The 16,164-nt window shown below is 44.9% G+C and overlaps 1 protein-coding gene across 1 annotated transcript in view; it reads left to right on the top strand.

Moving 5' to 3' along the window:
* LOC144724356 (gamma-aminobutyric acid type B receptor subunit 1-like) overlaps window positions 1-16,164 on the top strand; it is an 87,637-nt gene that overhangs the window by 15,958 nt on the left and 55,515 nt on the right. The window contains exons 4-5 of the mRNA XM_078603419.1: window positions 10,160-10,228; window positions 15,581-15,741. Coding sequence (XP_078459545.1) covers window positions 10,160-10,228; window positions 15,581-15,741 — 230 coding nt within the window. The remainder of the gene's footprint in view (window positions 1-10,159; window positions 10,229-15,580; window positions 15,742-16,164) is intronic.

The following is a 16,164-nucleotide window of genomic DNA, read 5'->3' as shown; positions in this document are numbered from 1 at the left end:
CCAGTGGTTGTGTGTTGCTGTTGTGAAGCCAGTGCCAGTCGTTGTGTGTTCCTGTTGTGAAGCCAGTGCCAGTCGTCGTGTGTTCCTCTCATGAAGCCAGTGCCAGTCGTTGTGTGTTCCTCTCGTGAAGCCAGTGCGGTGCGCTTGCCTAACGACACAACACGCACCTCCGATTAGCACGCTTGGCCCACGTACGTTGTGCAAAAGAAGTTCTACGTACGTACATGCAAGCCGATGTGGGTGGAGAAGTTTGTACATTTACCGCAGGGTTATGGCCTTTGTCGGCGTTACTTAACCATAACTCACCATGCTGGTGAGTGCAGGCAGGAAGCGTAGACGTTGGAGTAGTGCCCACGGTATAGTAGGCCCTATAACAACCTGTTATTGCGTTTGCACATGAACTCGGAGGGAAGAAATATTTGTGTCAATCCACTGCTGGATGAGGGGCTCCCATTCCTCATGCCGTGCGGGTCACCTGGGAGTTGCTTGAACCATACTTCACCACGATGGTGAGTGGTGCGCGTTGACGAAGGCGTGGGGAGGCATACACGTCGGAGAGCATAGAAGTACAGCACAACCACGGGTTTGCCTGCACTGCCTTCTGCTGACCAACGCAGGGCACAGCTTTTAAGCCGCCTAATGACGACCCGTGGCATTGCTCTGCCGGTTGCCCATCCGAGCGCTGCTATCCAGGCTCAAACCTGCTGAGCTTCAGAGATCGGACGCATCGTTGTGGGTAATTGTGATCAGAGGCGGCACAATTTAAGCCGTGCAATTGCTCGTTTTGGGCTATACGCAGTGCCGGATTATCCTTGTAGCACAAGTAGCTACATATGCTACGGGCCCCGCGCACTTTCAAGGGCCCCGCGCTAAATGTGTTCAAGCTATCAATGCTAGTGCAGTGATTCCGCACATGCTATATTACTATAGTACTATACTGCCTTCAACTTTTATGAACGACTGGGTGTTTAAGGTTAGCGATTTGTCGTAGTATCTGACTGTATAGCAAATGAAAAAATACAATTATTTTACTATGCAAGTGAAACATTTACGTGTTTTAATATTCATGTTTTTACTTAGGGCGCCTTTATAACATATGCTACAGGCCCCGCACTAGCTTAACCCTGCACTGGCTAGACCCTCTTCTGAAGGGTGTTAACAATTTCAGAGCTACAATAGAATTCGGATTTTTACGGCATCTAAATACAATTATCCCACAATTAAGCGTCTAATCGTTCAGACAGCACTATTAAGATAAACATTTCTCATTTTAGTTTGCACACAATGAATGCCATGGAAGTGTGATCCGCAGCCATTAGGGCATTTTAGAAATGGAAATTATTTGCTTTCAAGAAAGTGATAATTGTTGCCAAGCGTAGTGTAATCCCATCTGGGCCAGTAATCAATGTAACCATGTGACGTGTGTGTACTGTTGTGGGAAGTGGTAGTGTAGCGGTTAGCGCGCTGTGCTACGAAGCCAGAGACATGGCCAAAACCAGTGACGGCAACTGGTCCTGGGCCTCCCCTAGGTCAATTCAGTGTCAAATGAGTACCGGGTGTACACTGGGAAGACAACGGCGGTCGGGTGTGGTGCTGGCCACCCACCCCCCCCCCCCCCCCCGAGTGTCATTCCGGCCGCTAACAGCACTCGCCCCAAACGATCTGTCGAGGCTATACGGGGGATCTTTGTCCTTGTTTTGTTGTGCAGGACTAGAGGAGACACAGCGCGCTCGTTATGCAGTTATGTGCGGGGGAGTCAGGTGGGAAAAACTGAGATAAATAAGGAGGGTGAGAGTGGGCGAGGGGTAACGATTTCCCAGTCCCCACTGCTCAGCCCGCACTCCCGTGAGATTTGAAGCTTCACCCAAAGACCTGACGGCACAAAGCACAACCTAATGAGTCTGTGTTACGGTATCCCAGGTGTTCATATTTTATGCGGTTTTCCATACGTAAGTAGACCGATAGGATTGTGTCTTCCCCTTGTGAATACATGTGGCCACCTGCATAGAAATTAATATTAAGGCGTCCATTCACCTGGTTGTAATCCCATAACACAGGGCAAAAGTCAAGTTGCTATCTTTAATCGATTCTGCTTGATTTTAACAATAAATAATTTAAGCAGCATTGGTTAAATTAAAGCAAACTTTGCACCAGTTTCTAAAAATAGTGTCTCATTAGCTTAGTCAGGCTTGCATGAACCAATGCGTGTGAACTGCCATATGTAATATCTTTACGATATGGATTCTAGTTTGAAGCAAAAAAACATAAAGATGTTTATTTTTCCAGGTAAGGCCCACTGAGATGTATAACTCTTTTTCCAGAAGCGACCTGTACACAAATAATAGCTAAACGAAGTGGCTTATCATGCGGAAATTTATAGCAGCCAACTACTCCAAGCGCACGTTTCTAACTGTGGAGAGAAAAATCCATGCCGCCACTGGGAGAGAGACACCGCAAACTCCAAATATACGGCAGGCGTCAAGGGTTGGGATCGAACCCATGACGTCCTGCATACCAGACGAGGCAGATACCATCTCGCCAAAATTACCCTGTCCAGAGTTTGCTTGCTTCCAACCAATGCTGCTGAAATATACAGGCAGTCCTCGACTTACGGACACCCCACTTACAAGTCGTTCGACTTACAAACGCATCTCAGGAACGAATTAGGTTCGTAACCCAAGGACTGCCCGTACACTGAGAAAGGCCTTGTGGTTGACAGTGAGTGCAAACAATATTTATACGTTTATATTGTTTACGTCGAAGGACACGCATATACGAAGGGATATATATTATCTTCCGGCTTATTTTGTCATGTTCTCCACAAACGGCGCTCACAGTTATTTTCTGTTTCATTCTATTGGGCGTTGGTATTTGTTTCTATGCGGCGCTAGTCTTCCTGCAGATTGAAATGTTTTTTGCTCGCAAGTACTGTACTTTAAATGACAACACGGTGAAGGTCAGGTTGAAAATAAATTGAACGATGATAACCTTGGCCCTCACAATGATATAATTTAAAATGTTTGAGATGTGACCACGATATTGTTTACCTCCGTATACAGAGTGTTTCGCCGGCTCCAAATCAGGTGTATCGGCATAATTTTTTTTGGGTTAATGCTACAGAAGGAGATTCACGGCAAACACTGGCCCACACAATAGTAATTAGTGTATACTTTATCCAGGGATCAATATACTACTTTGCCACTTATCGACTGTAAGATTAATGATTTAACCATGATAGTGCAGATGTTTTTTTTTTGCTGACACAGAGGCATATGTGAATGGTGCAGTGGTTTAATGGTTCGCGGGACTCCACTTACAACCCAGATGCCACAGAGACTCGATTCGGTCTGCTGGAACGTTAAGTTGAAACAATATTGCTAATTTAGTAAGTTCCCCCTCTCGCCCAGCCGCGTCTATCCACCCAGTCATATATGTACGTATTTTAAACTTCTTTCGCACCGTACGTAGCCAACCATGCTAATCGGAGGTGTGGGGGAAGGACAACAAACTAAACACAAAAAGCAGTTCTAAATAAATGAGTTTTCACACTCGATTTAAAAGTGTATCGTTCCAGTGGCTTCCTAATATTGGAAGGGAGAGCATTCCAGACGGCCGCAGAGGCACATCTGAAAGTTCGTGTGATGCGATACAAATCGGTGCGACACATTTAGTCTCAATCGACAGGTTGTGTGCGAGTGGTGAAGTAAAGTGTAGCTACTCTCACATCATCCAAGACATCTGGCTAGCAGTGGAAGAGTGTGAGAAATACCTTCCAGAGGGACACTTGAACTCCCTCTCCTGAAAGGCAGTGCCGTGAATAAGTTTGGTAATTCCAGGGCTGTGCCTCTACATGTTACAGAAGTGGACACAACAGGGCATTGGATGGGTTTGTATCTCGGGTTTGTTTCTGGGATTATTATTGGTCATGCATGAAATATGGTTATATTGTATGTGTGCCACCCACAATGAAAGTCCAGGGAACTGCCAGTGTCTGCCGACAAATTTATCTCGGCTTGCGGGGACTAAAATTACCTATTTGTCTCAGCAAAACTAAATTGTGTGGGAACAATGAGAGTAGGTTTTTGATGAAGGATATAAAACACATCTACAGCAGCTCGTTAAATCGCAGGATCAGGAGAGATGGCAGAGAAGGCTTTGGGAGGCCTTCATTCAGCAGTGGATTGACCATGCCAGATTGATGATGAATATAGGACACTGACATCGTCGGTCACCACAATAAGCAATCTCCAGCTAATCTGCAAAGAATATCAAGTTTACCTTTGATGGGAAAGAATGGCTGCATTATATTACAGCACTCATTACAACGGTAAATTGCGAAACCTCCAACGCTACACGGAGCTTTGGCTGCTGAGAATTCGAGCAAAGCTCAATTTGACGCGTTCCATTCTTTGCGCGCAATAACGCATCAGCGATTGATTAATTTTTTTGTGCAGTTCCATTGTGTTCCGTGATGCCGAAGGACGGTTTACGGTTGTGTGTGCAATGGCTTGCGTGGAAAGTAAAAACGTCGAATGTCCCTAAAGGGCAACACGAGGCGTGCATTCTTTGGCAATGAATGAACATTGTTACGTTCAACGTAATTGTTGGCTTTGAGAAGACTAGCGATGCGTTTGGCATGAGCGTAGGATAAGAATGTTTTGAATTTTCATCGTTAACTCGATAAATATGACGCAGGCCAAAAGGAGCTCTCACATTTTGTTTTGTATAAACGGTTGCTGTTGAACGTATAACCTTTGAGAGGTTTTTTTTTAAAGGGGAAAACATGAATGTTCTAAGAGCTTACGACAATATAATTGGTTTGATTCGTTTTCAAAATTAATTTTCTCAAGAGGGTGTATAAGGTGGAGATGGATGTAATTTTACTTCAAGCTTTCACGACATTGAGGGTCGAACAATTCCGAAATACACTGTAATAATGATCTCTTTCTTGGGTCAGTTGTTTGATTTTGAGGCATTATATGACAGCAGCTCCAGTGTATAAGTTCATGCAAAATTTACTCCACTAATCATCACCTTGCCCTGAATGAGAATTACTTGTTAATAATTCCACTTGCCATGTGAGAACTTGGCAGCTCACGTTTTACATCAAAGTAACGGCATGCAAATTTTTAGTAGCGTGCAGTATATATTCCTGCAATTTTTTTTTCCTCATGCAACTGCTGGTAGAAGGGCCTCAACTCAAGGGACCTCTGGAGGGCTCCCGCACACGGTATTTGGCCTACTCTTCCCCCGCTGGCCCAGAATGTCTCAGAATAGGTGGCAGTACCCATACTTTACCCCCACCACGTGCGATCCTGCCCGTCGACGATCTGTGGTCTAACCGTTTCTCGCTGCTGGGTGGACAGAGACACACGCGGGGATTTGAGAAACGTTGCCCCACATTGTTTCAACTGCCGGCACAGTGAGCCCGGAATTGAACCGCAAGGTTTACTACTGGATTGTATTCTATGGTTCTTTCGGTAAAGTCACGTAGATAGAAACGAAAATAACAATAACATAATAAAAATAAAGTGAATAAAAATAATAAAAATAATAATACTGGATTGTAAGTCCAATGTGCTCTCCATTGCATCTCACTGGTGTGCGCTACATGGTTGTGCGCTTTCGTGAATCTCGCAAGGGTCACGGAGTAAATTCAATGCCTTCTCGTCAAGTTTGATGTCCTAGATTTGCACTGCCTGTAGCCGTCATCAAAACGTTTGCATTTTAGTTGGAGACACATTTGCTTTCGAGAAGCCTTGCGCACTGACTTGTTGATCACAAGCACATCATAAAAAAAAGATTGACCCAATAAAAAACGAGGCACACTTGAGTTACACACACTCCACAGTGCACGGCTGCTTTGTATGGATAGCAAGCTTGAGACGAGGCTTCTGAGGCAAAACACCTTTGGGTATGTTTTTTGTTTGTTATTTTTGCTTCTCAAAAGAGAAATGTGCAATGTGCTATGTCCCTTAAGGGGGAGCTTTGGAAAGTTCCAAAGTGTACGAATTCTGTAATGAATGTTCTGCATCTTCAGAGGAAGCAAAGGTCCCATTGGTAGGAAGTGTTAGGTCTCTTGGTGGCAAATGTTTATTTTTTTGTCCTGTTTGTTGAAGCTCCCCAATTGGCCGTACACAGCAGACATCCATTTAAACACTTACTCGCAGGTATGGTTTTCGCTTTAGCGGATTAATTGAAATGCAGTGCGACAAAACAAAGCACGTTTATTTGTATTGCCAGTCTCATTTCAAATGCATAGAACCTATCGGGAGCATGTTTTACTCTTCCAGATACTTAGTTGTTAGGGTTCTGATGCCATCGAGATGGGGGTGGTGGGGGGGGGGCGGAGGAGGGGTTGGGAGGGCTGGGCTCTGAGAAGGAGATGGATTAAGGCTGTTGAATTGTGCATGAAGGAGACATTTGAAGATGAAGCTATAATCAATTCAACGTGAACCAATTGTACGTCGGAGAAGTTCTTCTTCAGCTGTATGCAAAGTGCAGAAAAATGCCCAGGACATCAAGAGCGAGCGTTTATTATATAATTTTTTTTGCATAAAACCCAAATAGCGCTGCTCTTTCTCGGGTTTCTTTGCTCAAACTTAATCCTTGGCCAAATTAAATATGCATTTGCATGTTAGGTTCCTGGTCACTTGCAGGTTTCTCAGTGCAGGCCTCCCCATCCGGCATGCGTGTTTGCTGTGAGCATATTCATGAGAGTTTGATACCTGACGTGTAGGTTTTCTGCAGGTTGCGCTATACAGCTCTCCGTTGTGTTTTCTGTCACGATGGCCGACATTTCCCTTCTCCGCGTGCTGGGGGAAGCTTCTTCAGAGACTGAACTCCCATCACGTGGAACGAAACGTCCGACATCATGCCGGACGACGCACGGTCCAACCTAAAAAAACTAAATTCGGACAGCAATGATGATTTTAGATGTATATACCGTCTGATACGAGGTGCACTGCTAGACCTCCAATTATCACGGTTGGCGATGTAAGGTGCGAAGGAAGTTCAACATACATAATTGCTGTAAAATACCAATGAATTTGCATCGAATAACTACGTAAGAAGCATCACAGCACAAAGACAGGCCACTGTGGCGGACACACAACAGCGAAATGTATCGTGACAATAGAGTTAAAATTGGATAATATATTAAAACCAAAACACTATCCAGACTCACATATAAAATACTATCATGTAAAGTGGAACATATTTGCCATAGAACCACAACTGCAAATAACTACCCTAAATTGTCGTTTTATATGTGCGTACAAAGCGAGGGAAAATCGTGTGGGGGCTTTTTTATAGCAAAAAACAAAAGCATCCAAAACAATAGCATCCTCAAAGATAGATTACACAGGCGGGTGTTTGTGACATTGTGGTTAATGTTTGTCAAAGCAAAAAAACCCAGCCATAATGCACCTATCCTAGAGGGATGGCCATTGTGCCAAGTTGACACCAACAGGCCCCAATTACAGGTGGTCATGTTGACTTTGATGGTGGCAGGAAACGCCGTGGCCGTGTTAGTCACCACACTAGACGAGACTTCGGAATGGCCAATTATGTATGCCACCACGAGATTGAATACAACGTACCGGATTCACCTGCGGAAATCAAGCCGTACCTAGTGTGAGTAATGAGTCAAAGAAAACACGCGCACACGCACGCCGCTTCCGTCATCCTACATCCTACGCATGTCTTTCGCTGGTCTCTTGGCAGTTCAAAGAGTTGCTCTACTAATGGGGAGGGGAGGGGAGGCTTTGCTCGTATTTCCACTTCCTCTGTATCGAGTTGGTGCATTGATTTAAAAAAACCGAGGCTGGTTTAGTCTTAGATGTATGTCGACGCTTCTCAGTGTGTGTTATAAGAAGATTTGTCCACAATAAAGGTTTTAGATCGCTTACATATAAATGCGTCGTTAATCCACCGCCACCCGACGCAGCCAATTAGAAACGTCTGTCACGTGACCAAAACGTGGTAATTAGTTCCCACTTCAGCATGCAGATGTGTTGGAGAGGGAACCCAATGACATTTACAATTTGAGTACGAAGTTTCGCCGGTGATATTGGTCGTCAAAGCCTTCTCGTTACAAAGCTTTGCGCGTTTGTTTCGCTCTTGCACTGGCTGTAGACGTGTTAAGGGGGGCGGGGGGAGAGGGGCCGCATGTATTCCCACCGGCAGCTGATATTTTTAATTCAACGCTGCCAATGGGTACAGTAGCGGTAGAAGCCTTTCCGACATTTTTGTTCGTCTATTTTTTTGAATTATTAATCTTTGTAAAATAGAATCTTAGCAAGCGGTCCGAAATACTGTAGAGAGATTGTAACTTGTGGATGAGAGAAACGCGGTATCACAAATTAACGTATGACTAAGCTCTCCTCCCACACCTGCCTGCCCACTTCTCCCGTCCCATAGAGCATTGGACCTGCCACACATTTCTCTGATTCTGGCAATGGAAGTCTTAACCTCTTCATGCAGCCTTTCTTTTTTTAAAATAGCCCCGAGTACTTGAGCGTCCATGAAAAACTGTCACACCAAATTGCCCCTTAATGACCCTGTGCCAGACATCATGCAGCGAAAAAAAAGTGAGCGTGTGTGTAAAGAAATAAATAAGTGTGGCAACGTGCAAAAATATAGAATGATCTGAACATGAGAGCCGTACTCCGCACGGCCATGCCAGCTCATGTAAAATTGAACGGACTTCACATCTGGTACCCGGCCACTTCAGGGGAGCCGGGCCTTCGAAAGGCAACTCAATAAAGGCTGTTCATGCTTCCCGACGGATGTGGCCAAGGGAAGGCTACATGACCATCCAGTGTTCACACTACGATGAAATCGGATTACAATTGAGCTCAACGGGACCTCTCACGTGGCACCAAAATAGTCTACGAGGCGTGAGGCTTCCCGTGAAGTTGACAAAACACATCCGATGTTGATTACACAGTAAGGTGGGTTGCTGCCATGGGTGTCATGGTTTAGCACACTGGATTTGAAATGGAATCCAAAAGTCGCCAGTTTAATTCTCTGCCCCCCCCTACCTCCACCAGCCTCTGTCTAACCAACAGTATAGGTGTTAAACGGGTACACCACAATCGTTTCGCTGGCAGGTTATGTGGTGGGGTGAAGTGCGGGTACCGCCATTTGTTCCAAGATGTCTGAACAGTATACTCTTTGGTTCTTTCGGTAAAGTCACGTAGGTATTTTATTTTATACCTACGTGACTTTACCGAAAGAACCAAAGAGTATGGATTCCTGCAGTTACGAAAGCTTCAAATCAAGATGAATGTCTGAACAGTGTGAAAGAGTAGGCCAAATATCATCGAGAGGGTCTCTCTGTCGAGCTCCCTTGAGTGAAAGGCCCTCCTGCAAGCAATGATGTGAGCAAGCAATTGCAGGGCTGCACCTTTACCGTGTATACTGCATGGTAATTGTGTTTTTGCATTTGTTTGGAATTGGCACATTTTTCACTGTTTCATTATCTTGAGTCTTTTTTGTTGACCTCTTAAAACTAATGTTTTCTTCCACAAAAAACAAGAACAAAAGTTTATTGGCTATTAAATGTTAATTTGTGATGTATATGAATGTGAATATTATTTTCTGGCCCAAAGCAGCTTAGGAAAATACTGCTGTTATAAATGCGTCCTTCTAGACTTTTAATAAAGTGTCGGAGGACATTGTTCTCTTAAATAAAACATAATGTGCAGCATAAAAACGTGTTGGCTGGAATTAACATTGGAACTAAAATGCATTTGTTAATATACGCACTTATTCAGCCTTTCCTCTTAATGTGTTCAGTGAGTGCTTCCCCCCCCCCCCCCCTTATTACTTATGTTCATGCTAGAATTGGCTTACAATTATAATAGAGAAGTCATTGTTATATGAGTTGATGTATTTGAGTGTAACAACCAAATTAAACCACAATACCCAGACCATTTTCAAAATTTACAGTTTAGTCTCCCCCCCCCTTCTCCTCTTCCGTATATAATGATGACAATACAATTTACAGCACGAAGCATTGCGAGGATGCGAGTAAGCAGCGGTATTTGCCTGCCGGTAGTGCAGTTGACGCTAATAGCCCTCATACCATGGAGTATGCATTTGCGTGGTGCATTGTGGTCGTCGCTCGGTTGTGTCCGTTGTGCTGTACTTACAGAAGAAGTCAACACATTCCAGTATTCCCAGCACACGAAGGTCGTGTCCAAGACTCCGGGAGGCAAAGCAGGTACCGGTTGTGAACGCCTTCACAGACGCCTGCCCCGCATTGCCTGCCCTCAGCATCGCGGCACCAACGGCCTGATATTCCGCCGGGGAAGAACCCATAGAGACGTCACGTGCCTTTTGCAAGGGTGACCTCGGTGGACGACAAGTTGATAGCGGAGCGGGAGGGGCAATACAGGTGTAATGCACAACGCTGAGGAATTAAATTACACAATAGAGTTAAACAACTTTGAAGGCGCATGGGAGCTGACGCAAAGCGTCCCTTGGTTGCCCAGCTGTCGTCGTGCCTGCTGTTGGCTTTCGCAATATATATGTAAATTCTGCGTGCAAATTGAGAGGAGGTTTGGTGCTATTGGTGTTGGTTAGAGTAAACGGAGGGGAGTTTGCTTCATGAAGTTGTTTATTAATTTTAAATATTCATGTAAGGGGTGGTGGCGCACGACGAATCCGGTGACCTGAGTTTGATTTCCAGCAACGGCAGACATCAGTGGCAAGTTTCTATCTGAACTGGTGTCTGGAGTACCTCTCCCACACACCCTGCGCCAAGCTGCACTGACCGGCATGGTGAAGTATTGTCAAACAACGCCGATGTATGGGGCACGGTGTGGGATGTCCCTCGTCCAGCAGTGGTTATACAAAGTTCTGTAAATTAATACTGAAAACAATATAACTAAATTTTAAAAATAGATAATACAATATATACGTGAGTGTATTCTTACTTGCACTTACATCTCCATATTTTATTTGCTTCTATTACAGTTTTACATATTTTCTATTTTATGATTATGCTTTATTGTAACCCTAATATTTTGTATGTGTACCGTTTTTACGTTTGTCAAAGCAAAAACAATGAATTTGAAATGTCAGCTACGATTATTGAGAAATATATAAAACGTAGAGAAAGTGGACAATGTATCAAATTACTCAATATAATAAGCAATGAATATTGATGTGATGACAGGTCTTCTCTGGCATGGCCGAGGTATGGAACTTTCAGCCAGCATCTGTCACGTTGCTCACATGTAAAAAAGGGTAGATTACATCTGCTTTCGAAGGATCTTTTTTTTATGTGACATCCAACCCTGCATTACGGTCCCCATCTTTTGATTATTTCACCTATGTCTCTCTCTCTCTCTCTGGGGACATTTGCAAAGCATTAAGCATGTATGCGCTATCTTGCCAGAAAGTGAGAGGAAATTCAAATCTGCCGGAGGAAAAGTGACAAGTCAGCCTGACCTGGTTTGCAATTGAAAGAACCTGGGCTCATTTATTCTGGTCTCGCAAGACAAAGTGAATGTGTGTTGCTCTGGTAGTATTGGCTTCCGTTTGCTGAACAAATTCATTATAAGGTCACGCTCATTACACACTAAGTGCTTGCCACAAATTAACCAAAATACCTTGCTGATATCGTTAAGGGGCATAAACAATCACGCGAACTTTAGTCAAACTCACGGCAGTGGCTTTTGGCTAACCATTGAATAAAGATTGTCACCGCATCAAACCCCTTAAAATGCGCTTCTGTGGCCGTCTGGAACGCTCTTTCTTCCAATATTAGGAATAGACTGGAACTATGCACTTTTGAGTCTAGATTGAAAACTCATTTCTTGAGAACTGCTTTTTGTGTTTTGTTCGTTGTCCTTCCCTCGCACCTCCGATTACTACGGTTGGCTAAGTATGGTGCGAAAGAAGTTCAATATACATACGCACGCAGGGCGTTGGCATGCACAGGATGAGATTTAGCGGCAACCCCTCGTCACTCAAACCAGCGCAGAAGAACCTGATCCTTACGTGGCGTTTTCACGTCATCTATCAACCATTGTCTCTCGAACGCGTAGACAGTCATAGATGATTGACAGGTCAGAGTATGGGGTGGTCTGTTATTGAAAAATGTATTTATGTCCATTTAAATATTTTACAAGGGAGACAAGGAAAACACCGACTGTGTGTATGAAACGCTGTATATTGAGTATTTGCATGGATATGCTTTGCTGTATATGGAACATTAAACAAAGGTAAAGCTGAAATTGTTTTCTCAGGCAACTTCTGGGCAGAAGGCCCTCCACACTAGATGGACCCCCCCCCCCCCCGAGTGTATTAGGCCTACTCTTCCACGTTGGCAAGATATCTCAGAAGAGATGGGAGTCCCCACGCATTACCCCGCCACATGCGATCTGCAAATCTGCCTAACTGTGGTGTGCTCATTTATATTGCTGGGTGGATAGATGCTACTATCGCACTATAAATTATAAATAATGCCTATGTTCATTTAGGAAAGCCTCAAAGTCTTAAGACTATCATCCATAATACAGTTTTTTTGGTTAGATCGAGTAAATATAAATGTGTTGCTAAACCTGCCACCACCCGACACAGCCAATTAGTAAAGTTTGTCACAAAAACAAAACATGCCAATTCGTTACTACTACAGCACACCGGTGTGTTGGCGAGTAAACCCACAACTTTTTCCAATTCGTGAACGACGTTTCGCCAGTAATTACAACTAGCATCATCAGGCGAGAGCCAGAGTTGTGGAGAAATCCTCCTGTTTCGTTCCTTAAATAGAGGGGATACATGGGATGTCGTGAGCCATTCAGGTGCGAAGGCCAGAGGGGGGGGGGGGGGGGAATCAATGTATGCATATAAATTACAATGGATTATTCAGCCTATGTGTTACACTCCCAAGGCTATTGTTTGCAGGAGAACACTGCATTGAAATGGTTCACCAGAATCATTCTTTAGACTGGAGGAATCCGATGAGCTATTAAGCTCTTTTTTCTACAGATGTCCATTAGGGGCGGGTCAGCGACTTACAACAACAACAACAATAAACAAATAATACGAACAAGAAACGATAGGAGTGCAAAATCTGCACCAAAAAATTTCACGCACAAAAATACAATCTATGGGAGAAAACCAGCGTAACTGGAAAAAGGCCACGCATACTGGGGAGATAAAACGTACAACTCCGTACAGAATTGATGTCAAAAAACCACATGCTGTACAGTGCAGTGGGTTTAGGAGATTCACTAATTTGTCTGATCCACCAACTTCTGCCTCCAAAGAGCTGGATCACATGCGTGTGTCACTACGCCGAGCCAATATCAAAAATAGATCCAATCATTGCTTTAATCACAATTAAATGTAGAAGATGTATGCGCAAAGAATATAATTTGTACGTGTTATTTTTTAATGCGTAACATGTGGGCACGACAACTGAATTGGCAGTGAGAATTGGATTTTGGTTGCTGAGATTGATGGCACTTTGTTGAGACAGATGCAATTCTGGGTGAATAGTGAGAAGATGAGAGTTCAAAGAGCCACGAAGCTTGTGCTGCTGCTGCTGCTGTGTATGTTAATGTGTGCATCAACGCATTCGTGGGCACGTGTGTGCATACCAGCCTGGCACAAGCACCGTGGTGAAGTCACCACCACTTCGTGGAGAATGTATGTATGTACGTTGAACTTATTTCGCACCGTACGTAGCCAACCGTGGTAATCAGAGGTGCGAGGGAACAACAACGAACTAAACACAAAACGCAGTTCTCAAGAAAAGAGTTTTCAAGCTAGATTTAGAAGGACATAGTTCCAGTTTCTTCCGAATATAAGAGGGAAGAGCGTTCCAGACGGCCGCAGAAGCGCATCTGAAGGCGCTCGATGCAGTGACCGTCTTTGTTCGATGGTTAGCCAAAAGGCACTGCGAGGATGTCCGGAGTTTTCGTGATGATGGTTTATGCTCTTTGACGAGATCAGCGAGGTATTGTGGTTCATTTGTGGTAAGCACTTTGTGCTTAATGAGTGCGACTTCATTATGTAGTCGTTCGGCAACCGGAAGCCAATGCAGCTCAACGATCACTGGACAGACATGGTCGGCTCTTGCAGTACCCATCGGCGTTGTTGTTGTTGTTGTGTTTGTGTATCCGCACACATGTGCAGACAGTGCAGTGGTATCGCAAGGGCAGGGATGATGGGCCGGGTGAAGTGGCTTCCCCAGGCACCGCCACTGTGGCTAGGAGATGTTAACTACCTCGCCTGGTGTACAGGAGGTCGTGGGTTAGATCCTGACCCTGACACCTGCTGCATATTTGGAGTTTGCGGTGTCTCTCTGCCAGTGGTCGCGTGGATATTTCTTCCTGGTCCTCCGGTTTTTTCCCCTCCACATTTAGAAACATGCATTTGGATTAGTTGGCTGCTATACATTTCTACGTGATAAGCCACTTCGTTGAGCTCTCATTCGTGGCCAGGTAGCTTCTGCAAAAAAAGCGCTAGTGCTCACTGGATCTCACCTGGTAAAATAAAAATAAAAAAAGCTTCGTTTTCTTTTTAGGCTTAGTTTAAATGTCTCGTCGAATTGTTGGAATCGAAGCAAGCAGTGGCGGCTATTCGGATGGCTCAAATGTTTGGTGGGCAGGTGCCGGTGTAACAGGCTAAAATAGCCCCTGCCCCTATTAAACCCGGGGATAGTTTGGCCCAGGCCAGAGTATACCCGGGGGGATAAAGTGTCCTAGGCTAAACTATACCCCCCGGGGGTTTAAACTAGACTGGGCCAGTCCATACCCCCCCTCCAGGCCAGAAGATGCCCCATGTGAAAGTTCAAACGAACTTCAATCGATATCTTAAAAGCGTCTAAATGGAAGTAAGAATCTCAATTTGATCAATTGAAGCATTTTTAGGGTTAGGGATAAGGTTAGGGATAGGGTTATTATTAAAGTTTTTCTGGTTGAAGCAATAAAGTCTATGTCTTTACAGGTTTAAATGAAATGTTGGAAAAACTTAGTAATTCACGTGTATATCGCTCAACACTTTTACTATCATGGGGGTATGATTTGGCCTAGAGGGGTATAATTTGGCATAGGCCATAATATACCCCAGAGTATAAATTGGCCTAGGCCATAATATACCCGGGTATCATCTCGCCTAGGCCGTTTTAACCCCCCGGGTATACTCCGGCCCGTTACACCGGCACACATAGCAACGGGGGCGGCACGAGGATGGCATTTTGCTCTTGCTCTGGGTACCAAACTCCCTAGCAACGGCTGCGCGCGCGCGCGCACGTGTTTGGGGAGCGGTGGTGCAGTGGTTAGCGCACGAGGCTACGACACCCGGCGACGCGAGTTCGATTTCCCGCTAATGGGCCTCGCCGTGGGTCGATTTCAGCCTCAAAAGAGTACCCGGTGCAGTGTATTAAACATCACCACTGGGCAAAGGGCGGCCGGGCGTGGTGCTGGCCACGTGCCCTAACTGCGTTTTGCCCTTCCGGTCTTCACGGTCGCTCGTCGACAGCACTTTGTCCCAACATTCTGTTCAGGCTAAACGGCGTTGGGCGTGGATCTTTGTCTGTGTGTGTTTGTTTGTGTGGCAGCCAAGCAGGCGCTGTACATCGGGGGGCTATTTCCCATGAGCGGAAGCTGGCCGGGGGGCCAGGCCTGCAAGCCAGCGGCAATGATGGCACTGGATGATGTGAATCGCAAACGTGACCTGCTGCCGGACTACGAGTTGAAGCTCATCGAGACGGACAGCATGGTATGGCGAGGGGGGCTGGCGAAGGGTTTCCCCTCCACCTGTTACAGGAGTGTACTGAGCGTGGGGGGCGAGGGGAGTGCCTCTGGTGGCCAGAGATACGAGTTGAGCCCCCCTTGATGAGATATGTGTTCAACAACTGTGTGTTCCCACTGGGATTTTTGCAAACAGCGTTGGTGTACGGTGTTTAATCTGCAATATTTTGCTGTCTTTTTTGGATTTTCTGTTTGTTATTAGTCATATATTCACTTTAAGATGTTTTCTTGTTCTTGTTTTTGTTTGTTGCGGTTGCACCCGATTCAAGAGCCGAATGGCTCACAGGGCTATACCTAATAAATGAACTTGAACTTGAACAACAGTGTCAATGAGGAAAACAAAACGGATTTGAAACGCGGTTTGAATGTATTTTTTTACGAAAATGCTTTC

This window comes from Lampetra planeri, chromosome 20 (genome assembly GCF_965212315.1).
Source record: "Lampetra planeri chromosome 20, kcLamPlan1.2.h2, whole genome shotgun sequence".
Classification (NCBI taxonomy): domain Eukaryota; kingdom Metazoa; phylum Chordata; class Hyperoartia; order Petromyzontiformes; family Petromyzontidae; genus Lampetra; species Lampetra planeri.
The sequence above is the reverse complement of the archived record's forward strand: the minus strand, read 5'-3'. Positions and strand labels throughout refer to the sequence as shown.